This window comes from Marmota flaviventris, chromosome 5, assembly GCF_047511675.1.
Source record: "Marmota flaviventris isolate mMarFla1 chromosome 5, mMarFla1.hap1, whole genome shotgun sequence".
Lineage (NCBI taxonomy): Eukaryota > Metazoa > Chordata > Mammalia > Rodentia > Sciuridae > Marmota > Marmota flaviventris.
The window spans coordinates 26,139,512-26,165,843 of record NC_092502.1 but is presented as its reverse complement, the minus strand read 5'-3'; the positions used below and the strand labels follow the sequence as shown (position 1 = coordinate 26,165,843).

The following is a 26,332-nucleotide window of genomic DNA, read 5'->3' as shown; positions in this document are numbered from 1 at the left end:
GACAATTAAATTGGTAAAAAGAATGGATCAGACAACAGATCAGACACCAGAACTAAAACAAAACTTTTAGAAGAAAGCACAAAAGTAAGTCTTCATGATTTCTTAGATACTATAACACAGAAAGCACAAGTGATAAAAGAGAATACTGGGAATCTGATTTCATCGAGATTTTTAAACTTTTGTGCAAAAGACACTATCAAGAAAGTGAAACCACAATCCATGGCTGAGAGAAAATATCTGGTAAGAAACTTACCTTCAGAAAAAAAGAACTCCTATACATTAATAATAAAAAGAAAGAACAGTCCAATTAAAAAAAAAAAAAAATAAGCCAGGTGAGCACAGTGGCATGCAAGTATAGTCCCAGCTACTTAAGAGGTTGGGGCAGGAGGGTCACTTCAGCCCATGAGTTTAGGGTCAGCCTCGACAACACAGTAAGACCCCATCTCTTAAAACATGGGGGAAAAGTGCACCAAGGACTCGAGCAGACATTTCTCCAACACTGCACAGGTGACCAACAAGTAAAAGATAATATGTTCAATATCATTAGCCATTAGAGAAATGCAAATCAAAGTTACAATGAGATACCACTTTATATACTAAAATGGTCAAAATTAAAAAGACAATAACAAGTGTTGATGAGGATGTAGAAAAAGGAGAACCCTTACATCACTGGTGACAATGCAATATTGTGCAGTCACTTTGGAAAGCAACTAGGCAGTTACTCAATGGGCTATTATTAACCATACAGCAGAGCAATCCACTTCTAACTACCCAAGAGAAATGAAAATGTTCATGCAAAAGGTCATATATGCTTGTTCATGACATTATTAATTACAGTCAGAAAGTGGAAATACACTAAATGTCTATCAAACGAAGATAAAAAAAATGGGTATATATGTATGTATGTGTATACAGGTATACATATATACAAACACATAAATACATATGTACCTCCATAAAATTGAGTACTATGCACTAATAAAAATAAAATGCTAGGCTGGGGTTGTAGCTCAGTGGAAGAGCACTTGCGTAGCCTTTGTGAGGCACAGGGTTCTATTCTCAGCACTACATAAAAATAAATAAATAAAATAAAGGTATAAAAAAATGAAATGTTGATTGAGATATGCTAAAACATGGACAGACCTCAAAAACATTATGCTAAATGAAGGAAATCAAGACACAAAATACCACATAATATATGATTTCATTTACATGAATTGTCCAAAATAAGTAAATTTACAAAGAAAGAAAATAAATTTGTATCACCAGCGTTGGGGGAGTAAGGAAGAGAAAGAAATGAAGAGTGACTGCTAATATATTATGATTAGAAGGGGGGGATGATGAAAATGTTCTAAAATTCTATCATAATAATTACTGCACATTTCTGTAAATACACTAAAATCCATAGAATTGAATACTTGACACAGTTGAATTTTATAGCACATCAACTATATCTCAATTAAGCTGTTTAAAAAAACAGTTATATGATATTATCCCATTCTTACCCCAGCAGTTGTTAGGCAGGTGGTAAACTCTTTAGACAGACAGGACAACTCTTTACACAATACAATTGTCATCCTAGAAAATAATGAAGAAAATCAGGAGGGTTCTTTTCTCTCTCACTCTCTAACACACTCTCTCTCTCTCTTACACACACACACACACACACACTCACTCTCTCTCTCTCTTTCTCTCTCTCTCTCTGTTACATTTAACAATTGTCATAAGAAAACAAATCACTTAGTTAAAGAAATGTGACACAAGAAACTTTCAAATGTATAAATATGCCTACATCAGCTTCCTAATGTAATTGGAGATCCATCTGAGCAGACATTCATGCTACAGGAAGAGAAAGTCCATGCCTTATAAAAACATTTCCCTACAAAATTCTCTAGAAAGTACTAGTTAAATCGAAGAAAATACCTAAAATGCATTAAAGGACACAATACTTAAAAGACCCAACATTCCATTTAGAAATATAATTAAAACAGAAAATGTTTATGGAAAGTCTTCTATATGCCAGGCACTATTTTAAGCACTGGAGATGTGTCAGTAAAGTACTAGTTTGCATGGATTTGAACTTTCTTGCTAATTAAGAGGAAGACAGCATACAAACATTACACACACATATTTGAATATGTATACATATGTATAAACACATGTATATATGTTACTACGTGGTGATATGAGCTACATAAAGCAGATAATAATGACTAGAAAATGATGAGAGATGCTATTTTAGACTACGATGAAGAAAGGTGTCTTTGAGAAGGTGGCATTTGAGTAGAAAGCTGAATTCTGTACAGGTATGAGATATGCCTGGAAGAACAATCAGAGTAGCAAGAACAGCGACTTTTCACACGATCACAGCTGCGTCACTCTCATCCTTAAGGGTGTTCAAGACAAAACAAAAAAATCCCCCCATGGGATGTCGTAGAGGGACCATGCTGCTGCTGCTGAAGAGGCCAGTCTGGAGAATATCAGTAGCCATTCCCAATTCTAACACATTGGACATTTTTTTTCATAATAAAAATTCTCATTTAAATAAGGAGATCTATTTAGAAACTACTGGGCCTTTTTTCTTTCTCCTGTGATTACTTAACATTATATTTTGAATACTTTTTTCTCAAGATCAGTAATAAGGTCAGAAAAAAAGAATGGATGTGTGACATAGTCAGACCTATGTCTAAATCGTAGGTTGCACAACCTGTGCAGATTACTTAACTTTTCTGAGTCTGCATTTCCTCTTTGTTAAAGCTGAACTAATCCCTTGGGTTACTGTAAAAATTAGAATACATGTGAATCCCGCAGCATGGTGCCTACATATAATTAGCACTCAATAACTAAAAACTCAAGTTCTTAGAACTATTTTCTGTTTCACTTATGTCAAATTCCATTCCTATTCACACTAACAATCTGCAAAATACAGTTTTCAGAGCATGAGTTGGTTAATAAAAAAGGGCAGGTTTATAATACAATAGTTCAGTAAAAAGAAAAAAACACTTAAAATGAAAAAACTTTTACTATGCAAATATTATATGATATAAATAGTACCTAGACGATATAGACATTTCTAAAAATTTTGGAAACTAATTTTATATAACTATCAGGCACCAATAAAAAAATCTGGAGGGGAGAAAAAAAAAAAACTTTGGAAATTAAGCCAAGAAAACTCTTTCAGCAATTAGTGCCGTTTTATTTATGTATGTATGTATGCATATGTACATACGTACATACGTATTGGGGATTAAGCCACAGTCCCAGCCCTTTTTATCTTTAAGAGATATTCATTACACTTACTGGGAAAGAGTCTGGCTCCTTTCTATGGCTGTCACTTCCTGCTTCCCACCATGCAGAACTAACGCTGCTGTTTTGTGAAATAGTTCAATAGAGCAGGCAGTCAATTCTGCTAGGCTGCGAATTGCAAATGCATGGATATCCTGAATGGAAAAACAAAAGAAAGCACAACAAAATAAAACATTAGGTTTTAGTTTTTTGTTTTTAATCTGCAAGGCAATGACACCACCTTGCTTCTTTCATTCTGAATAATTCAATATTTTGAGAGTAGAGTCACTCTTTAATAAGCTTTCTCATCTTCTTCCACAGTAGTGATGTACTTTTACAGCTACAGTCATGACTAAAAAATTTTAAAAAAACAGAGGCTCCCCTAGAGTCGGGTGTGACTAAGTTTTGGCCAAAAGATTTACATTAAGCATCTGGTGGCCCTTTCTGGGAACTCTCCTTGGGACCAAACACACATGCACCCTTTTGTTGTATTTGTGCGCACGCTTACTTGCATTCTCTCTCTCTACTTCTGGGTTACTTCTAGTGCCTGAAACTAAGATACTACAATTTGGCTTCACGAGGTTGAAATGATGGATAGCAGTTCAACAAAACAGAAGGACACTGGGTCCTCAATTGTAATACCCACATCTCAAATCTATTAAAAAAAAAAAAAGCTTAGTTGCTTTGTTTACCTCTATTGAATTTTTATTGACTTCTTCAGTATTTTCTGTCTCTGACTGTTTTTCTTCTTCTTCTTTCTTTGCTAATGGTGTGGTCGGAAATGCCCTGATCCATTCGTAGGCAGTACTTCTTGCCTAAATAAGGAAAGGTTATTGCACACCAGCAATTCAATTCAGCTCACCGAGATTATTCTGCACCTACCACGAAAACATTAGCATCCTGGAAGTCAGCACTCTCTTTCTCAGCTGATCATACCATCTAGTGTTGCAGTCCTTATCTTACTAGGCAAGAACTGTGGACACTTGGCACCGCGTATACTCATTTCTTTTCAAAATTCCCTTGATTCTTTGGCTTTTTATTTCCAACTGAGGTATAACTTACATATAATATGTGGGCTCTCTCTCGTCCAGCGAGGCGGTCCATGGAACAGGGTTGAGGAGACTGTGGCTGCAGAGTCACTAATCAAGACCTTCAGAGACCAAGCTGGAAGCAGGTCTGATTTTATCGCATAGTTACCATGGATATATACTCAGGCAGTAGCTAGGCAGATTATAGGCAGCCATCAACACAATTTCTTGCTAACTGTGATTGTATGTACTGATCCTACTTGGACAGTCCTTAAACATCATTATCTGGAATTCTTGCCTTTACTTTCTACATGTTTCACTTCACTTCCTCTCTTTGGGCATCTACATTCATTCTACTCCTATGACCAATCGAGGAGCAGGCCGTGGAGCAAGCCCTGGGACAGCAACACATGGCCTCACACCCAGGGATGTGCCTACGGGGTAAGAGGTCTGCCGCTCACACACCAAGCACTAGGGAAGTGGCCTGCCACTCAGATGCCCTTAATGTATGCCATGTATGCAGTACTCCATGCATTTGTTCCCACAATAATAAAGTGTACAAATCTTCAGAGTACAGTTCAAGAAATATTACATGTGGGCTGGGGATTTAGCTCAGTGATGAAGCACTTGCCTAGCATGCACAGATCCTGGGTCCAATCACCACCACACACACACACACACACACACACACAGTTTACATGTATATATGCCTGTGAAAATGAGAATCAGATCTCATTCCTACCACCCTCAGAAAGCCCACTTACCCTAATTTGTGTAGGGCTACTTAATGCACAACAAATGTCAGTTATATTTATCCATGTTGTTTTGTGTATTTACAGCCCATTCTTATTTATTTCTATGTAGTATGTCATTTTATACATATACCATTCTCCTAATAATGAAACTCGATGTGGTTTCTAGTTCTTTGGTTTTTGTAACACCACTATTATCTGGTTCTCCACCTATCTTTATAATCACACCTCCTTAGTCTCTTGTATGTACTGATCCTACTTGGACAGTCCTTAAACATCATTATCTGGAGTTCTTGCCTTTACTTTCTACATGTCTCACTCTACTTCCTCTCTTTGGGCATCTACATTCACTCTACTCCAGTGATTTTTAACTATCCCTGACTTGCTGCTAACTCCTAGATTCTTATGTCCATCCCTTACCTCTGCTGAAAACAATGTATTCAAAATGCTTGCTGGAAAGTACTCTTTCTGTTGGAGTTATTCAAATGGGGGTCAAAAAAATCAACCTGAAACTGCTAGTGGTTATTTTATCACTACGTGGGAAGGATCCTTAAGAATGAAGCCAAAGCAAAATAAAGCAGAGCCAAGATAGAGGTTCCTGAGTAGAGTCATGCCTGAAGCCATTCTTGCCCCTTGATTGTCTAGTGTTTTTGGCTATTGAATTCTCCTCTTAGGGAAGTCTGACTTGACTTTCTGTAATTTGTAGATAAAATAGCTAGACTGTGGAACTAACCTATATGCCCTTCAACAGATGAATGGATAAAAAAAAATGTGGCATTCATACACAATGGAATATTACACAGCACTAAAAAATAACAAGATCATGGCATTTGCAGGGAAATGGATGGCATTAGAGCAGATTATGCTAAGTGAAGTTAGCCAATCCCTAAAAAACAAATGCCGAATGTCTTCTCTGATATAAAGTGGGTGACTCAAAATAAGAGTAGGGAGGAAGAGCATGAGAAGAAGATTACCATTAAATAGGGAAGAGAGGGGGGAGGGAATGGGAGGGAGAAGGAGAATTGCACGGAAGATGGAAGGAGACCCTCTTTGTTATACAAAATACATGTATGATGATGTGAGGGGGAAGGAAAAAAAAAGAGAGAGAAAGCAGTCACAGTAGATTGGGTAGAGAGAGGTGATGGGAGGGGAGGGGAGGGAAGGGGGGGATAGGAAGGACAGCAGAATAAAATAGACACTAGTACTGCTGTATGTATATACGTGGCCGTATAACCAATGTGATCCTGCAACCAGTACACATGGAAAAATGAGAATTCATACCCCATTTGAATCAAATGTATGATATGTCAAGATCATTGTATTGTCATGAGCAACTAATTAAAAAAAGAAAATTAAATGTGGAGGCATTTAAAAAAAGAAAAAGTTTCCTGGTTTCTCAAGAAGCATTTACTGTCATTAAATGAAAGCATTCACTTAACTTTATATAGACAGAATATATTTAAGGCTGTAACCTGGTAATAGGAATTTACAAACAACCTTGAGAGTTATTCTAACAGAGAATCACAGGTTTTATTACTCAGCCCAGGTAGGGTTGCGTGCGAGGCTACAAAACAAGTGTATATCCAGACATTCATTTCAGGATCCTTGCCCCTATGGCATAGAACCTCTAACAAGAACTTACAGGAATAATCTGGCTGTAACCCAAACCTTCCCATTACTTAAGCATTAACCTCTCAAGTGCACAAAACCAAACAGAATAACCTAAACAAAGGTTCAGAATCAGGAAAACTCAAAGTGCAGAGCAAAATCTGAGATATCTAGCAAGATCACAGTACACAGGATGCAGGCATTTATTCATTCATTTATTATAAATATATACTGCATACTGTGCTAGGTGCTACAGATTCACTAATGAATGATCCAAACTAGGGATCTGCTCTTCTTTATTCTTGAGAGGGAAGATAATTAATAAGAAAGCAAATAAACACATGCATAAATAAAATAAAATGGGATAATAGAGAGTATAGGATTAGATGAGCAGACGGTGGCTTGAATTTGAGTGGTTAGGAAAGGTCTTTGAGGAGTAAAATTTGAGCTGCACTGTGGAGGGTAAAAAGGGGTCGAACATACAAATATTTAGGTAAAGACACCCATAAGCACAGGGAAAGCAGCTTGGTATATTTGAGGAACAGAACAAAGGCCAGTATGGGAAGAATATAGAGGATGGGGGAACATGACAGGAGACGAGGTCAGAGTGGTGAGTTTTATAGAAGAGTGACATAGGAAACTGGAAGGAATCCTAACTGGAAGGAATCCTAATAGTTGCCTAATATTCCAAACTGTAAGTGAAATTCTTTGTAATTTCTTTGAAGAGATAAAATGAGAAAAAAACTAAGAATTAATTTATCTGAGATTTTAATAGAAAGCAATAAAGCCACATTTTAAAAAAAAGAAAACTGATAGCATACATTTAATATATTAAAGGAGATATTTTAGTAGGCATAGTACATACCCAAATGACCTCTCTTATAGTACATTAAGTGAAGTCATTATGAACTACTGTGCCAGTTTAGGATAATTTTTCAGCCTTTTCCAAAACTGTCATCCACTTCCATGATTCAGCCTAGAACTTCCCACTGGTGAGATCTGGAATCTTAGGAGTTAAAAGGCACCTTTGAGCTCAGCTTTTCCAACAACTGATTTTTTCCAACTGAGAAATAATATGGCCTGAAGAAGGAATGGGATTTACCAAGGTCATAACATATGTGAGTGTCCAAATGAGAATTAGAATCATATTCCCAGATTCTACTTCAGTGCTCTTTTCCCTTTATCACACATACGGGAACAATCAGACCTTGGCTGATCTTTATCCTACATCTTAAATCTCAATGCCCCAAATTTAAATAGACTGCTTTCAGAGAGTAGCTAGAACTAACACACAGATAACTGTTATTTTAAACATATTTGTTTATTAGTGTGATTTATAAGAACATGGAAACTGTCTTTCTCATTATTTCCCTAGCACCTAGATAAATACCTAGCATAATGAAGGTTAACTGAATATATGCTTGCTTATGGAACATCTGAATGTACTAGACATCAGCTAGCTTCTGTGATGCCATCAAAGTGAGCATTATTCACAATGAATCATGCATTTTTGAAGAGTTTTGTGTATATTAACACATTTAATTCTCATAAGAATTCTATATTATTCCACCTCATAAATAGAGAAATTGAGGCAAAGAAAGGTTAAGCAACTTGCTCAAGGTCACACAGATTATAAGAGGTATAGAGCTGGGACTTTACATATATGTATAGATCGTGACTTCAAAAAATTAAGATTTACGTTAGGAGGTAAGATATATTTTAAAAAGGTATGAAAAGCTGGATGCAGTGGTGCATGTCTGTAATCAAAGCAGCTTGGGAAGCTGAGACAGGAGGATCATAAGTTTGAGGCCAGCCTCAGTAACTTTAGCAAGGCCCTAAGCAACTTAGTGAGACCCTGTCTTAAAATTTAAAAAAAAAATTTAAAGCGCTAGGGATGTAGCTCAGTGGTGAATTTCCTCTGGGTTCAATTCTCAGTACTCTCCCCATCAAAAAAAAAAAAGCTATGAAAATACATATGCACAATGTTAAATAGAGTGCTAAAGCACATATAGAGTATGTTAATTTTTGTGTAAGAAAGAGATATCTGCTTATCTTTACAAAAAAGAAAAGGAAGTACAAGCCAGAAAACAAGGAAGCTGAACATATAAAAAAGAAGGCAGTAGTAGAGACTTGGGAGGTAATTGCACTTTTCTGAGTATATTTTTTGTATAGTTTTGACTTCTGGAAGCACGTTAATACTCTAGGGGACAGCAAACAAATCATAAATTCTTTCTGTAGGTTGATTTATAATAGTATGGGCAAAACAATGAAATTATTACAAATGCATTAAATTATTAAGAATATTTGCTAGTATTGTTGGGAGATAAGGTTCTTACTGTGGAAGAAGGTCTAGGAAAAGGCAAGGACAAACCCTGTGGGAGCAGATTAAAATTGGAGTTACTAGCATGAAATCAATTCCTAAAATAATGTACACATATGAGCATATTTATGTATCTACACATATACATGTATGTGTGTACCTAAGTATATCTCCTAGCTGTACTGACAGAGCCTAGAGACAGACACCCCAATAGCAATGAGGACACTTAGTCATGATCTATAACACTAAAAAGGAACTGTGGATTCTTGAAAGAATAGCTAATTCCAGGGCTGAAATGGAGGGTACAAGATGAGTCTATACTACCTTGCTATGCCAGAAAATAAAGAATTGATAGGGCGTGTCACAGAGGAGCCAGCCTGAAGGACAATATGAACATCAAAATAACTGACGCTGGGCTGGGGATGTGGCTCAAGCGGTAGCATGCTCGCCTGGCATGCATGTGGCCCGGGTTCGATCCTCAGCACCACATACAAACAAAGATGTTGTATCCGCCAAAAACTAAAAAATAAATATTAAAAAATTCTCTCTTTCTCTCTCCCTCTCTCTCAAAAAAAAAAAATAACTGAGGCAGAGTTGAACTGCAAACCAATGAAGAAAAAGTCAAAATCCACAAAATCATACCAATAATAGAAAAAAAAAAAAAAAAAAGGAAGGAAGAAAACAAAATGGGGACAGAGCTCTTGATAAAAATGAAGAATGCTCAAAGCCAACTGGTAAATGTGGAGAGTGTGCTGAGGCTAGAAAAATATCACTTTGCAATCCTCACAATAAAGACTGTTGCAACAAGAATTATAAATAGAAGCTAAATTTAGGAGGGAAATTATGATGAAAAGCAAGATATTTGTGGGGTCTTAAAGTATATCTCCACAGAAAGCATATTAGAAGCAAATGAAAATAAATTATGATTCTACAAAGAGAAATCAGACAACACATCACCAGTAAGGAGCAGATGGACATCATGAGCCTTTAAATCTGATACCCTGGGCAAGACAGGCCATCCCTTATGGAGCAGTCTGGCCATAGGAATGCACAGCTTAACTTCCAGCAAAAGAAAACATTGGATAAGCCCCAGAAATAAGGAATATTCTCTTTTTATAAAGAGAGGGAAGTGTGTATTTTTCAAAAATGTCAATGTCATAAAAGACAAAGAAAGGATGAGAAAATATTTCAGATTAAAGGGATTAAAAGTACACAACAATTAAATACAAGTCATGACCATGAACTGGCTCTGGTGTCAGAAGAAAATATGTGATATGAAGAATATCACTGAATCACCTGACAAAACTGGAATAAGAACAACAGAGTAAATGAAAGTACAGTATTAACATTAAATTTACTGAAGATGGAAACTATACTTTAGCTATGCAAGAAGATATTCATATCCTTTTAGAAATATATATTGAATTATTTAGGAGTAAAGAGCTATGATGTTTACAACTTTCAAATGGTTACAAAAATGAGGGGTGTGTGCATGCATACATGTGTATGTGTAAGCAGAAATGATTAAGTAAATAAGGTAAAATGTTAACAACAGTGTATCTGCATAAAAGGTACATGAACATTTGCTTATACTACTTCTGCAACATTTCTGTTTCATATTATTTCATAAAAAAATACTGTAATGCAAGATTGAAAATACTATGGTAAGGGACTACAATTAAGATGAGGAAGATGAGCTGCTTAAGAATGGTGTGAAAAACTTTCCTGGAGAATACAATATTTCCAGTGATCATGGGAGACTGGGATAAAACACTAAGCTTCATATTCCTTACCCTGGGGTATGGGAGAGAAGATGAGTATGTTGAAGACAGAATGGCTATCAGCCCTCTGGCCAGGAAGCAATGTGTGCCCCCAGCTGATTAATACTGAAATATTTCTCAATCCTGCGAGAGATGGGTGTAGAGGCAGGAAGGAGCCCATGATCCACTGGAACTGGGCATGATCCATTCCCAGGGCATTTTGGCCTTTGGAATGCATAGCCTAACTTTAAGCATGAGAAAACATAAGATAAACCCCTGAATAAGGAATATTCTATTTTTTTTAAGGAATATTCTATTTTTATAAAGGAGAGAAGGAAAGAATGGATCCATATTCACTCTGAGCTTTGATAAAGTGTATGTTCCAGATGTATTGAAGACAGCTCAGAACTCATCACCAAAGACTAAGATTTTGGCCTGAGACTCTTCATTTCCACATGCTAAATGGTCATTATCTGAGTCATTGAGCTTTGGGAAATGACAGCCTCAAGTCATACTCATCATCTCTGCAAAGCCCTGAGATCAATGAGCCCTCAACAGAGGCTTGCCCTTTGGTATCATGAAATTCGGTCAGTAGTGCCAACTTCAAATTACAAACACTCTGGCCTAAATTAAGCTTTCAGATAAGCAAAGCATCCCAAATGATAACAGGTGAGGATAGGACGTGTTGGCAGAGGTGGATACAGATTCAGCCCACCACCCTGGGGAGAACAGGAGGCAGGAAGGTGTGGAACACTTTTCTGGGTATGTTGATAATATATCCTTAATTTTGATGACGCCCCTGGCCAGAATTTATGATCTTATGGTCTTTTCTACTAAACTATTTAAGATAAAATAATAAAAATTACCAAAAAGTAACAACTTACCCTGGCAAGTTTCTCTGGTTTGGAGGAGACGTGCAGTTGAGAAAACAGCTCTGTTACCTCTTTGGTAAAATCTTCATCCCCTACAAAACCAAGTCCCGTGTAAAACATTCCAGAAAAACTACTGAGGAACAAGAGGAGGGTGAGAAGGAAGAGGAGTGGTAGCAGTAGCAGTAGTATTAATAACAATAGTAGCAGCCGCAGCAGCAGCAATTTACATGAGCTTGGAGTTTCAGTGCTTACACAGAATCTTCTTTTTTTTTTTTAATGTATATTATATCAATGAATGTTTTAAATAAGCTTGTAAAAAAAAAAAAAGTGTCATTACCCCATTTTAGAGTTGAAGAACAAGAACTTGAAAAGATGAAGTGATCTCCACAAGATTGCACAGCAATAGTAGTCAAACCTTGGCCCTCCCCGCTCCCGGTGTTCTTTGCATTACATCCCATAATGAAGAAATGGTGAAGGTAGAGCACTAATTAAACAGATACTGTGCATGTGCTTCCAAGGAAATGGAATTTGAGTCACAAAAGATGAGAACAGTTAATAAGGAGAATGGAAAAAGTTTCAGGGAGAGAAAACAAGTGCAAAGATCCGGGGATATAAGAAAGCATGGCAAGAAGTTTAATGTGGTAAAAGTGTCTAATATAAGAGGAAAAGTATTAAGAAGCTAGAAAGGGGAGTAAAATCCAGAAAATAAAGGGCTTTGGGAGCCATGATGAGGGACTCAAACTTTATACTGAGGATCCACTGAATGATTCTAAGCAAACAGACACGATCAAATTTAAATTACAGAGGATTACTTTGGCTGCTAGGTGAAGAATGGATAAGAAGGGGAACAAAAAGGGAAATAAGGCTGAAGTACAAATCCATGATCCAGGAAAGATATAATAGTGGACACTGAGAAATGAAAAGAACAGGCTATTCCAGAATGTTGGAAAGATGGTTAAGGAAGCTGTTGGAGTTAGCCCAGTCACAGCTGATAGGAATATAGAACACCTACATTTGAGAAACAAACAAATGCGTGAGTCAAGATCAAGATCTCTAAGTGAATGGCAAGAATCTCTTTCCCTCTCTACCATCAAAATTCTACCCAGGACTGGGGCTGTAGCTAAGAGGCAGACCACTTGCCTTGCATGTGTGAGGTACTGGGTTCGGTCCTCGGCACTACATAAAAATAAAGGCATCCTGACCACCTACAACTCCAGAAGAAATTTTAAAAAATTCTATCCATTCTCCCCTTTGAGGCCCAGCCTAAGGCTCCTCTGCAACATGAAATGTAAAAGAAAATTCTTGTGTAAAGAAATCTTTAAGCACTTAAAATCTTTATGAGCATTTCTTAAGCACCAGTCAATGGCTTACAGGGGCAAATTGTTACTTATTTTATGCCTGGTATTTCCCCAAAAAATCCCCAGGGAAGGGGAAATATATCTTGGCTCTTCTCTCCATCCACTATCATTTTGTTCCTCATTCTGGCATTTAAGGTTGAGAATTAAATTGATTTAATAATCTCAAGTACAACATGGCTTGGGAAAAGCTGATCTCACTGACACAACTCTAACCCCACATAACTCATCTAAACACCTAATGACATCCTGCTATGAAAAAATCTAAAATCTGACTCTGATAGCCACTGTGATTTCCTAACTAAGCCCTAAATTATTTGGGTGCAGGTAATGAATCTGAATCCACAGAAATTCTAAATCTGTATCTCAAAGGGTTCACAAAATAATCTAAAGGCATACAGGAAAAAATAATCTGCTTTTATTTATGGACACTCATCTTATTCTATTAAAAAATTCTAATTTAGGGTACAATTCAGAATGTAAATAACATGGTATTTAAATGTATTTAATTTATAAACATTTATATGTATGTATATGTATGTGTGTAAAGATAGATATTAATGTCTAAGTTATCAATAAATTTTTGCTGGCAAAATTTATGATCAAAAAAATGTTTAAGAGATCACAATCACATACTTTCCATGGAAATGAACATAAAAAAGTAGCTGTTGCATTAGAATAAAATTCTGTAAAGATGTAAGAGAGACAGGGCTAGTGCTTTGGAGGGACTCATGAGAGAGGCTGGAGTCTCCCCAAGCAAGATGATTCCCTCTTATGTAAAGTGATTAGGCACATCAGGAGCAAGGGCTAGGGATGCTGATGAAAAATGAAGATGACCAACATCACCAGAACCAGGTTCTATGATTTTTCTCTCCTATTTGCAACCTCCATTATTTTTAACAGCTTCATTGAGCTATAATTAAACACTAAAGACACTATTCCATTCTCAATCAAAATCACTTAGGAGGGCAGAGGCAGGGTGAAGGATGGGGATGTTGTCCTAGAATTCACTGCTGTATCTTCAAAGTTCTGATCTCTGGCAAACAGACAGGGGTAAAGTATCACAGACACTAAACCATTCGATTATAAAACTCCTTAGAGTCCTCTAGTGTTTAAAGATCAGAATTTCTAATAATATGCAAAGCCAGATGTTGACTAAATTGAACAAATACTATTAATGCATGCACAAAAAACTTAAATGTTTGTAAATAACTGGACACTGTCATATTTGGTCAAATGGAACAAATCAAAATCAAGTTACTGCTTTCCTGCTAAGTTAGACTTTTAAAATGCAGATTTTTATCCCTTTATTTATATCTCCCTAATAATGAACCTAAAAATAGCCATCATTTACTGGATGCTTACTAATGTGCCACACATTAAATATAATATTTAGTTGAGCCCTTATAACAACCTGAGAGGAATTAGATCCTGTTCTTACAATGGGGAAACAGAAGCTCACTGTTAAGTAATCTCTCAAGGTTACAAGACTTAGTAAATATGAACCCAAGTCTAACCTAAAAAGTCATTTTTTTATTCATTAAGCTAAACCACAATCTCAATATCTTAGGATGACTTTCAAAAACCATTTTCTAATCAATAATAGTACCTTTATACAGAATAAGGTATGATTAATGAGATGTTACATAACCAGACATCTTGACTTAGAACCCAATAAGAACACAAAAAGAAACAAAAGAGTAAAAGTCTTTATCTATGCAGAATCTACACAATTTTTTGTCCTCCTCTCATAGACAAGGCCCTAAAACCTACACTAGGAGATCTTTGCTCTCTCAATAGAAACCTGAATAAGATTAATTGTTTGGGTTCCCGCTCATATAAATTAAAAATAAAAATCCAAATGAGACTCAAAGCAAGTTCAATGATAGTGAAGATAAAATATCAAAACAGTGAAAAATAAAACAAAAATTTTTCTAAAAGTAAGTTACATATTGATATTATTATGCCATTTTGACTCATGAACACCCTTAAAGGGTCTTAGAGACTTAAGAATGCACAGACCATATTTTGTGAACCACTGATTTAATCTACCACATGGGTAACCAGCCCTTTATGTTTTGATGAACCATGAGAGAATTTTTCTACTCAATAATGTTTATAATTAAGTGTTTCATCAAGAAAAGGCAAAATATATTCATTAACTCCACTTTCTAAAAGAAGTCAGTTAGTAGAGAATATATCTTAGAAATATTTCCAGCTAAAAATGTTAAAAACAGGGGCTGGGGTTGTGGCTTAGCAGTACAGTGCTCGCTTGGCATGTGTGAGGCCCTGGGTTCGATCCTCAGCACCACATAAAAAATAAATAAATAAAATAAAGATACTAAAAAAAATTTTTTTAATGTTAAAAACAACCCTTAGAGCTTAAGATTCAGTTGCCTAGAAATTGTGCTATATATATAAACTATCGTGTTTCCTGATAATTTTACAAAAATGAATAGTTTCAATGTCTATATTTCCCAAGGAATACAGATATTAAAATTTAAGACAAAATTTGTAAAAATAAAATAAAAAACAAAGTATCATCCACATTTTGGATAATTGCCATCTTGCAGGCTTCAATTCAAGATGGGGTTAGGGGGTCACAGAAGTCAGAAAAGCATAGGTAAAGTATCTAGATATACAGATGCTCATAGGGATGGCCTGACAAACTGAGGAAAGAATCTGACAAGAGCATCTCTGAGTGCAAAAAAAAAGACAAAAAAAAGAGTCAAGAGATGTGTTCTGCAAGATTAGACTTGGAAGGGCTGAGGACATAGCTCAGCATGTGTGATGTCCTGGGTTCAATTCCTATTATCTCACACACACACACACACACAAAATAGACTTGGAGAAGCTCCAAAGAGTCTGGCAGTGAAAAGAAGAGTAGACCTGGACATGAGAATGACTTGCTCATTTCAATGACTAGTCAGGCGAAAGGCTGCAGAAAGGAGTCTGCATGAAAACTGTTACTGAAAAAAGTAAAATCAAACTAGTATAATTAGAGAATAAATAATTTATTTCATGGGCAAACCACTGCATACAAACACACTGCATCCTCTACATTCAGATAATGAATTTTCACATTACCTTTTTTCTCTTCTTCCTCTTCTTCACAAAACTCTGCCAGGGAAAATGCTTCTTTGAGTTGCTCTAATTCAAACTTTAGTGCCTCTAATTCTTCTCCACTTAAAGAATTAAGGATAGATTTCACCTAAATGGATATGAGATAAAAAAAAAAAAAAAAAAAAAACTGTAAGAGTCTGAAAAGGAAAAAACAATTCTCAACTGGAGAAGACACAATAGGTCAAACTGAAGTCAGAACTATGAGCTCACCAGCAACACAAGAGGATAATTATTACAGAAAGGTAGGGAGAATCTGTACTTCCAAAACTAACAAAAGCTAGAGACATCTGGAAATTATTAGTGCTTAAAAACAAATTAAAAATCAGGGAGGAACATTAAATCATTTTGAATCAATTAAAAGCTAACCATATACAAATTAACAGCTTAAGTCAATAGGTTTTTGGCAGCTGAAACCAAAGAAACTGGGGGTTATTAAAAAAAAAAAGACTGAGGTATAGGAAAAATAGCAGATGTGTTATTAAGGACCTCCTTATTAATCTATACTTTTTTGTGTAATTTTACAGAAATACACTTGGTTCATCCTACTTCTTTTTAGCAATTTGTTCAAAATCAGTTTCTTGTTTGTTCTGGTATAGTATTTCCATAGAGTCTCAAGCCTCCATTGGAAACACATTTCATCTTCCTAATGTGGAAAGAGAAAAGAAGCTATGCAGCATTCCTTTATTTGAAGACTTCTCAGCTGGGATTTTTAGTTTGGATTTACCTTTATTTCACTTTCTCGGGAAAGCATCTCCAGAGCTTCTAGGTGTGAAAGGCCTTGAAATTCATCAAAGAGTAGCCCATAATGAGTTTTCTTGTCAGTTTCCATGGTAACCTCATTGGAGGTCCACAGCTCTTCTTTCTCCTTTGCCTCTCTTAAGACCTAAAAAGAGATGGAGGTGTTACACTGAAGCAAATAATGAGAGCTCAAGGGTGAGTTCTGAGAGTGGAGGGAAGTAAAGCTGAGTTCAGAGCACTGCCCTTTCATTTTTGGCACTGCAATTCAAATCCAATAGGCTCAGGACATGCAGGGAAAAAAATGATAACATATAATTTGATGCTAGTGTAAATAACACCCAAGGAACCAGGTGTTTCTCCAAAAGTGATTTAAACATTAATCTAATAAACAACTTTGACAGGGTTTAGCATTTCACTGACAGGAAACTCCTACAGAATGAAAAAAGGAGAAAAAAAAAAAAAAAGAGCTAGGCATTTTTTTAAGCATTCAAGCTCTCCCTACCTCCTCCCTACCTCAGTAGCTTAAATTTTAAAAATCACTAAAGATTCTTCAAAAGGAAACCCTAAGAAGGTCCCAAGTTAGCAAAGGCAAAAATGCAAATCAAAACAGAAACAAGAATCAAACAGGTAAAGAAGAAAGTACCTGAGACAGTGTAGAATTCCGATTCATCAGACCCTTGGTTCTTTTAAATCCAGGATCCCCTTCTGCTATTACATCCATTGTCTTTTTTCCAATGAATTCTAAGGCATCCAAACCCCCACTGATAACACTCTTTCCCTAGAAAACACATAAACTTCATTACAGCAATGTTAAGAAAATATATTTGCATATTTTGATTATTTAAAAATAGTGGCCAACAAACCAAGCATTGAGAAAAATGTAGAAAAAGTGAAGCAATTATACACTGCTTGTGGAAATGTAAATAGGTGTTACCATTTTGAAAAACTTTTAGTCAGTATTTATTACAGCTGTATGAACCACCAATTCCTCTCATGATTATATACTCAAGAGAAATATGTACAGAGGCACATCAGAAAATATGAACAAGAATGATGATAGCGGAATTATTTGTAATAGCTATAAATTGGAAATTAACCCAATGCTTACCATTGTGGAATTAAAGAAAAAAAGTGACAGTCACACAAAGGGATAAAGCAAAGAAAATCCATACAAACTGTAACATGGATAACATAATGTTGTATGAAAGAAGCCAAATACAAACAAGTATATACTCTATAATTCCATTTATATAAAGTATAAAAACAGGCAATATTAACTTATGATATTATAAATCAAGACTATGGTTATCTTGGCAGAGAAGAGGACACAAGTGGGAGGACTAGGTATATTAATAACATGAACATTTACACTGAACACTTATGATACTTCAACAAAAATTTTTAAAAAAGTATTAGCTATCTACCTTCACTTGTGTAGGAAAATTAGTGTCTTACATTATTCTATTTAAAATGCTTTTTATCATCTGTAGTTTTACAAGTATCTACCATAAAGATCACACACCGCCCTAGCCCTCCTGCCCACTTAAGATACAATTAAAAGAAAAATGTATTTGTAAAAGCAGAGACATTTCCTAGGTCACCAAACTAAGAATTCCTGGTCCATAAAATATTATGTACTAAGAAAACATAAAAAAGAAATATCATGTACATAGCCTCTCTAACTCTCCATCTTATATTCCTTATTTCTTTCAAAAAAGCTTTTACTTGACCTGAGAGGTGACTGATCTTCAGTGATTTGGACTCCCTTAAGAGTAATCAGTTCTCAAGGTTTTTCAAGGAAAAGAAGGAGAAAGATATACAAATCCATTATAAAAACAGAAGGGAGCAGGCCACTTTGCACTTTTTACTCACTGTGCTCTGAACAGCTGTAGAAATGGTCGAGAATACACCAAATGGCCCCATGACTGGGGAGGAGCTTTCATTCTCTTTGGCATTTGTCTCTCCTACAAAAGGAAGGAAGATTCATTAATTGTTTTCTTTACTAGCATCTATGTGACTTTTTAAAGTGTAGACTCAGTTCCTACACTCAAGTCCTTAGGTCTTTTCATTATTTTAAACAATTTGCCCATTTTAACTGAAAATTCAAATAGGCAGGTTTTTTTTTTCCATTTTCATTTCATTTCAAATATAAAATCCAATCTTCAGAACAAACTACTGATCTATACAACATCAGACTATACACTGAATAATCTCAGTGATAATGATCTTTTGAACAAGGTAAAACTAGAGGTTCAGAAAATAGACCTGTGCTTGCCAAAGGCTGGTAGTAGATGGGAGAGAGTAACTACAAAGGGCATAAAGGAACTTTCTTAGTGAAAATTCTTTTATATCCCAATAGTTTATATAGGAAATACTCTATATATGTATAACTACACGTACTATGGTTACATAGTATTCCAACATAGCCATCCATATATTTCTTGAAGCACAAAAACCTACATAGCTAAAAATCAAATTTTACTATATATAATTTATAACTCAATTTTATCCTAGAAAATCATGCCCATTAGTAGGAATCAGATGTGCATTATAAAGAGTATATTTCAAATAAACTGTTCTATTTTATTCATTTTAAAAAACTTATAGGAGATCAACTACATCAAATAATCTAACTATATCAAATACTCTATTATAGGGAGTACTTCTACTTCCAGCTACAATGAATTAACTGGTACGGGACTTGCCCTCCTACCACAGCAACTGCAAAACTGGACAAAATATAAGAAACAACCTTTTGCAGATACTGGAAAGAGGCAGTACACGATGTGGTACAGGATAAAAAGGAATAACATGAACCCTACAAATGGGTTGACTTTCTGTCAAGAAGAACTTTCCAAACAAACCACAACACAAGGAGGGGAAATTCAGCATAACACAGCATCACAATGAGTGGAACAAAGACTGAAGCCAACTAGAGAGGATGCAGCTGCATATGTTAAGAGATCCAAGAAACTACACAGGTGTGCCCTGTGTCTCTGGCTGAATACCACACTGCTCAGGCACTAGGAGACTCCACAAAGTTGGGGGTGGAGGACTGCTATGGAGTGGTAAGCTAAACTATCCCCAGAGCTCATGCTAAGCTGAAACATTTGAATTTCAACCAACCAAAGTAAAAAGAGCTCTTTAAACAACTGGGAATTGAGTAAAAACCTCAGAAGTCAGGCCTTAGCAATAAATAAATAAATAATAAATAATAAACAAACAAACAAGCCCTCAGAGTAAAGGCTACTCTAGACTCACCCTAAACAAGCTTAATAATGCCTTGAAAGTATCAATCTAAGCTATACCATAACTACCTGTCAACAAAAGGAGAGCAAAAGAACCCAACTCCTGAGATAGAAGTTTATAACAATGCCCAAAACCTTCTCTCTGCTTCAGCATGACCTGTTCTAGTTAACGATATCTGAGAAGAAGTGCACTGAGAATTGCTGGGGAAAACTACTCATTTTAAAGAGATGCAAGAGGGAAAATGGTACTTTCTTTCCACTTAATTCCTGACTTTGAGAGCATTCTTGTTTTAGAAAATCATACTTGGAGTTGCAGTATTATCTGGCAGCCATTAAGAAACCAACAAAAGAAAACAGGAGAGAAGCCAACCCAGAACCCCAACATCAATGAACTATCTCTGCAACAGACTATTTCTGAAGTTCTTCAGTGAGAAAAATAAACTCATTCTTAGTCACTTATTCTGTTATTTTCAGCAGAGTAATCTAAGAACATCACTAAGAACAATGCCTCAAACTCACAAAGTCCTTTGCAGACATGTTTGTATAATGTGATCTCATCTCCCGCCCATGGACAAGTGACTCAAGTCTAGGCCAATCTAATTGTCTCTCCTAGGAACTCAGAAATAACTGATGCCAGTTGGTCTCAGATGGGGATAAATACTAGGATTCAATATAAAGTTGGAACTAGAAGACAAGCACAGAGAATCATTTTGCTTAAAAAAAAAAAAATGGCATAGATGAGCAAAGAGAATAATGAGAGAAAATAAAGTCCCTGACACAGAAAGCAAACCAGGTATTGAAAAACTTTCTATTATTTGGTCCCAGGCTCTCCTGATTCCTGGTTTCAGTGAGAGTATGTTTCCCTTTGATCAAGGCAAGTGTTCAGAATAAAACTTCACCCTCATTAAAATGCAAAGGGGAAAAAAAAATACAACCCACAAACTATTCATTAAAATATTTTTCTCTTGCCATAATAGATTTAAATTCAGCTAACATGTGGGTCACTTAAATATACCAAGAAAAATGTTAAACATTCTCATATTCTATATTCATAGCTTTATTAATGTTTATAACAGTCTTTCAAGATTATTTTGTAGATGTGGAAAGTGAAAAGACACATGATTGGTCAGAGGACACAGACCTCTGACAGCTAAAGATTCCTAATCCTCTTTCTTGTCACAGTCCCATGATACCCTGCATTAGATGTTTAATATATACCTACTGAAAAATGAGCTTAACTGTTCCATTTTAATCCAAAACCCTAGGCCTTAATGTTTCTTTATACTAACCTGCTGCAAACTTGACTTCAGCTGAAATTTCACTGGGACTAGGGATCCCGAGAGAAGTCTCTGCCTTCTCGATGACATTTGAAATACCTTGTCCTATTAAGACAAATAACATTTTTTGCTATTTGCTACCAAAACTAAAGAAACAAAGCAAAAATAATATCTGCATGTTTTTAAAATTATTATGGCCATAGAATATATTATTTTAACAATACATAGCTAATATAAAAAATTTAACTCATATTTTATAACAATTCCCAGATTTGAACTTTCTAATGAAAAAATGCTTCAAATTCTAGTGGCAATATGTATCAGCCCATTATTTAACCACCCACAACTATAAAGCCTCTGAGTAATCACGAAAGGAAGGATTATTATCAAAATCATGTATAACATAAGTCTGTAGCAAAATGAATATAAAAAATAATGAAACTACTGATGACTTACCTACTGTGGCTACTGTAGCTGAGGCTGAAGAAAGTAAGGACTTTCCCCAACTTCCCCAATAACCCCATCCAGTCTGGGGTACATCTTTGGAAACAGGCTCCTATTTTTCCCAGTTAAGAAGAAAAACAAAAGAAAAAATAAAATAGAAAAATTAGAATCAGAAAGTTAGACAAGATATCTAATAATTTAGCAAAAGTATAAGAGATACACTTGCTTGACTAACAGATGTATATTATCACCATGTAAGCACCAAGTAGCAAAGACAAGTTCTTCTAAAGGCATTTATACAACTGAGAAAATGTATCTTATGGTTCTACAAAACAAAGCTAAGTGCAACCTTACATTAGCATTGAATCCAAGTCACTTTTAACTCAAACACTTTTAAATACCAATATTTTAACAGATATTCTATTTTGGCTGCAGCCTGTAATACCTGAACAGGGAGAACTTCTGAAGTTTCAAGATCACTAGAAGATTTGACCTCTGGCCTTTTCCGAGTGGACACTACAGGTTCAGATTTACTATCTGGCTTAGCACTTTGGTCAACAGACTCAGTATTCTTGGCTGGCTCATGGTTTCCTTCTTCAAGAACCAGGGTTGCTTCAGTTATCACTTGACTCTCAATATCATCTTTATCCGACATGATTAGAACATCACCTAGTAAAACATAAGCCCAAGAACAAAATTACTTACACAGGATTTTTTTAATATAAATTACTTATTTAGATCTTTTGAGATTTTCATAAATTCACATGCAGTATAAGAAATAATAGATTTTCCATATACATTCATTTACTTTCCCTGGTAACAACTTGTGTAAGTACAGAATAATATCACAACCATGAAACTGACACTGACACAATCCACCCATCATGTTCAGATTTCACCAGTGTTACAGGCCCTAATATGTCCGTATATAGTTCTATAAAATGTTATCACGTATACAGTCATCCCTTAGTATCCTTGGAGAATTGGTTCTAGGACTCCCAGATGATAGCAAAATAATGGTCAAGTTCCTTACATAAAATTGTATAATATTAGCATATATCTACACACATCCTTTCATAGAATCATCTATAGATTACTTATAATAGCTAACACACTGTAAATGCTGTTAGTAGTTGTTACACTATATTGTTTAGGGAATACTGACAAGAAAAAAGTCTGTACAGGTTCAACAGAGATATAATCGTTTTTCCAAATATTTTCAGTCTATGGATGTGGAACCCATGGATATAAAGAGCCACCTGCATAGATGCTTGTGACTACTACCCACAGTCAAGATTTTTTTTAAAAAAGTTCAATTATAAGAATCCCTTCTGCTATATTTTAGCCATGGCAACTTCCCATATTTTGCCCAACCCATAGTAACCAATCACTGATTTGTTATCTGAAATTTTGTCATTTCAAGATGTTATATAAATGGAATCATAACATATTCTTTTGAGAATTTTTTGACTCTACAATGAGGCCCTCCAGATCCACTTAGGTTGTACCAATAGTTCCTTTTTATTTCTGAGCAGTATTCCATGGTATGAAAGTATCACAATTGAACTATTTACCAACTGTTATATACGCCATTTCCATTTTGGGGCTATTATATAAACAAAATGACTATGGAAGTTCACATACAGGTTTATAAAGGAACATAAGCTTTCTTTTGTCTCTGATAAATGACCAAGAGCATAATTACTAGTTATATAATAAGCTCATCTTTAGTTTTATGTGAAAGTCATACTCTTTTCCATAGTAGTATAGCTTTTTACTTTCCCACCAGCAATGTACAAGTAATCAAGTTCTCTATATGCTCACCAGTTGTGTCACTATTTTTCATCTGAGCCATTCTAACAGGTATGTGGTGGCATTCCTCTGTGGCTTTTAAAGTGCATTTATCCAACAGTTAAGGATATTAAATATCTTTCCATGTGCTTACCTGAATAGCTTCTTCAGTAAAATATCTATTTCTATCTTTTGCTCATTTTCTAATTAGATTTGGTTTTCTAATTAGATTTACAGTTGAAAGTTCTTTATGTATTCCAGATTCAAGTCCTCTGTCTAATATGTGGTTTGTGGATATATTCATCCCAGTCTGTAGATTTTCTTTTCATTCTTTATAGAATTTTTCACAGAGCAATTTTTCGTTTTGATGAGGTCCCAGTTGTCAATTTTTCCATTTACTGAATGTCCTTCAAAACTCCCATTAATCATTCCCAATTCAATTTTTTTCCAGAGATTATTTAAGCCATCAGATAACATTTTTGTCAGATCAGTTTTTGAATAGCAATGTTACCCAATTCAATTCCTTCCAGAAGTAGAGCTCTTTGGCAATTAAAGCCAAGATAATATTGCTACTTCTACAAAGAGCAGATATTAATTTCCCAGGTTAACCAAAAATCACCAGGGAATAAATCAAGCGCACACACGCGCGCGCTCTGTCTCTGTCTCTCTCTCACACACACACACACACACACACTCTTTAGGTGTATATACAGATGGAAAACAGCACTATAACTGAAGTGCATAAAAAAGTTCTAAAAGAACAGAAAGTTGTCTGTATGAATCAGGGAGTATGATCCATAAACAAATGATCTGAGATAAGCCTAGAGCAATGGTTACAAACTGGGAAACTGAGTGCCAAATCAAGACTACAGATGTTTTAACTTAGTCTGTAGAGTGTTTAAACTTAAAAAAAAAAAAATGAATTGTTAACAAGTTTCCAATTTCTCCTGTAAAATTCAAAGTTCTGGCAACAGTAGGCCCACATTTGACAGCATAATAACTGCCTCATGCCAAAGAGCTGTTAGGCCCTCTGAAACAGTGCAGTGCCTTCCTATGCTCCACGATCTCCCCTTAAATCCACTTCATTCATTTATGTTAACATGGTGAGCCCCTGCAGACATTCAAGTTTGCAATACCTGACATAAAAGGAACTTAGGATTTTGACATATGAATACACCAAAGAGATTTAATTCAAGGCTATAGAAACAATATATGAGAAAGCTCAAATGCACAGGGGATCCAGTCAGTTACCTGGAGTAGTTAATATATTAAGAACAATAGGGAGGCACAAGTCTAGAAAGGTAGATTAATGTCATGGAGCCTAGGGTCTGCAGGTATGATATACATACCTATATTCCCCAAATAGAGAAAAACAACTCAGATACAACTACCAATTTAAATACAATTTAGAAGTACTCATTCACTCAGTCACCTGCAATACCTTTTGCATTTCCACTATTTAACAAGCTCTGAAGATAAAGAAGTAATGTAAGGCAATTTCTGCCTCACTTGTTTCAAGGGCCTAATAAGACAGACAACACAGCTCTTGTACAAACTTCGATGTTTTTGTAGTTGAATAAATATATATTATTAGTATCTTTTCCTTATACTGTCTCCAGATTACAACCCAACTATTATATAATATGCTATATGTAGTATGTAATATACATATTGCATAAACATGATTCATGTAATAAAACACTAAGGCAAAATATTATACACTGGTGATTCCTATTTTTTCATTTGTGCAACAAAGCTTTAATGAACATGTAGACTATGCCAGACATTTAGGCGAGGCCAAAAAAGAATGGTTTTGTGATGTTTGTTTATATTATTACTGTCATTATTACATGGCTGTGCCATCCTGGTTCTCAATGGATTCATAATCTAGCAGCAGCGCGCACACGCGCGCGCGCACACACACACAAGAATAGTAGGTCCATGGAATTACACTATTTAATGTTTTTCTAGTTTTTCCAGGTATTCTATGACAAGAGTGTTATTTTCAAAATTGTAAGAGAATGATTCCCAACTAGAGAGTTGATCCACATGTTTAAGAACTGCACACACGCATGTATACGCTGCCCCCGCCTCCACTACCCACATGGAGAGCGTCAAAGCTAACAGCTAAGAGCCTGGCTCCGGAGTTCAACTTTCTTCTAACCCTGCCCAGAAGTAACTTGGCTTCTCTGCATCTCCGTTTCCTCGCCGGTCAAACGCGGCTGCGGCTCCTCTAAAGTCTCCACCACGCAGGGGAGGGGCCTGGAACAGCGATGTCACCGAAGAGCTCCCAGGTTAACAGCTGCGGTCACTATTGGCGGCGGAGGCGGTAGTTTGCAACCTTACTATGGTTATTAATGTTTCTGCTCTGGATGGGCAGACAAGCTTTCTCCCTTCTTCCCACATCCAACTGCACGTCCCAAACCGGAGACGTGCTGTAAACACACGCTCCCAAGTTCTCCGACGCTGACGAGAGTCGCTCGCACTAACGCTGCGCTTCGCTAACCAAAGCCATTCCGCGGCCCCCGCACCCCGCCGTGAGGCGTCCGCCGCCCGCCCTCGGGCCGCCTCCTCACCAGCCCCAGCGACCTCCAGGGGAGACCAAGCCCGGGACCCGACGCTGCCTGCCTCAACCCGGAAAGCCCCACGCCCAGCCCGCCGCCACCCTCACCGGAGCCACCGCCGCTGACTCGCCGCTCCTACTGCCCGGAAGTACTCCCTCAGCTCGGAG

The 26,332-nt window shown here is 36.2% G+C and overlaps 1 protein-coding gene across 3 annotated transcripts in view; it reads right to left on the bottom strand.

Moving 5' to 3' along the window:
• Fam114a2 (family with sequence similarity 114 member A2) overlaps positions 1–26,321 on the bottom strand; it is a 31,956-nt gene extending 5,635 nt beyond the window's left edge. The window contains exons 1-13 of one of the 3 annotated variants that reach the window (XM_027938679.2): positions 26,273–26,321; positions 22,256–22,479; positions 21,823–21,922; positions 21,379–21,471; positions 18,714–18,805; positions 17,485–17,619; positions 16,828–16,986; positions 16,068–16,191; positions 11,638–11,717; positions 9,010–9,045; positions 3,978–4,100; positions 3,301–3,440; positions 1,506–1,578 (exon numbers count right to left, since the gene is read on the bottom strand). In XM_027938679.2, coding sequence (XP_027794480.1) covers positions 1,506–1,578; positions 3,301–3,440; positions 3,978–4,100; positions 9,010–9,045; positions 11,638–11,717; positions 16,068–16,191; positions 16,828–16,986; positions 17,485–17,619; positions 18,714–18,805; positions 21,379–21,471; positions 21,823–21,922; positions 22,256–22,465 — 1,365 coding nt within the window. In that variant the 5' untranslated portion in view covers positions 22,466–22,479; positions 26,273–26,321. Of the gene's footprint in view, positions 1–1,505; positions 1,579–3,300; positions 3,441–3,977; positions 4,101–9,009; positions 9,046–11,637; positions 11,718–16,067; positions 16,192–16,827; positions 16,987–17,484; positions 17,620–18,713; positions 18,806–21,378; positions 21,472–21,822; positions 21,923–22,255; positions 22,480–23,755; positions 24,418–26,272 lie in introns of those variants that run through there. The other 2 variants (XM_027938681.3, XM_027938682.2) reach the window with 2 other exon arrangements.
• Between the last annotated feature and the right edge of the window lie 11 nt (positions 26,322–26,332).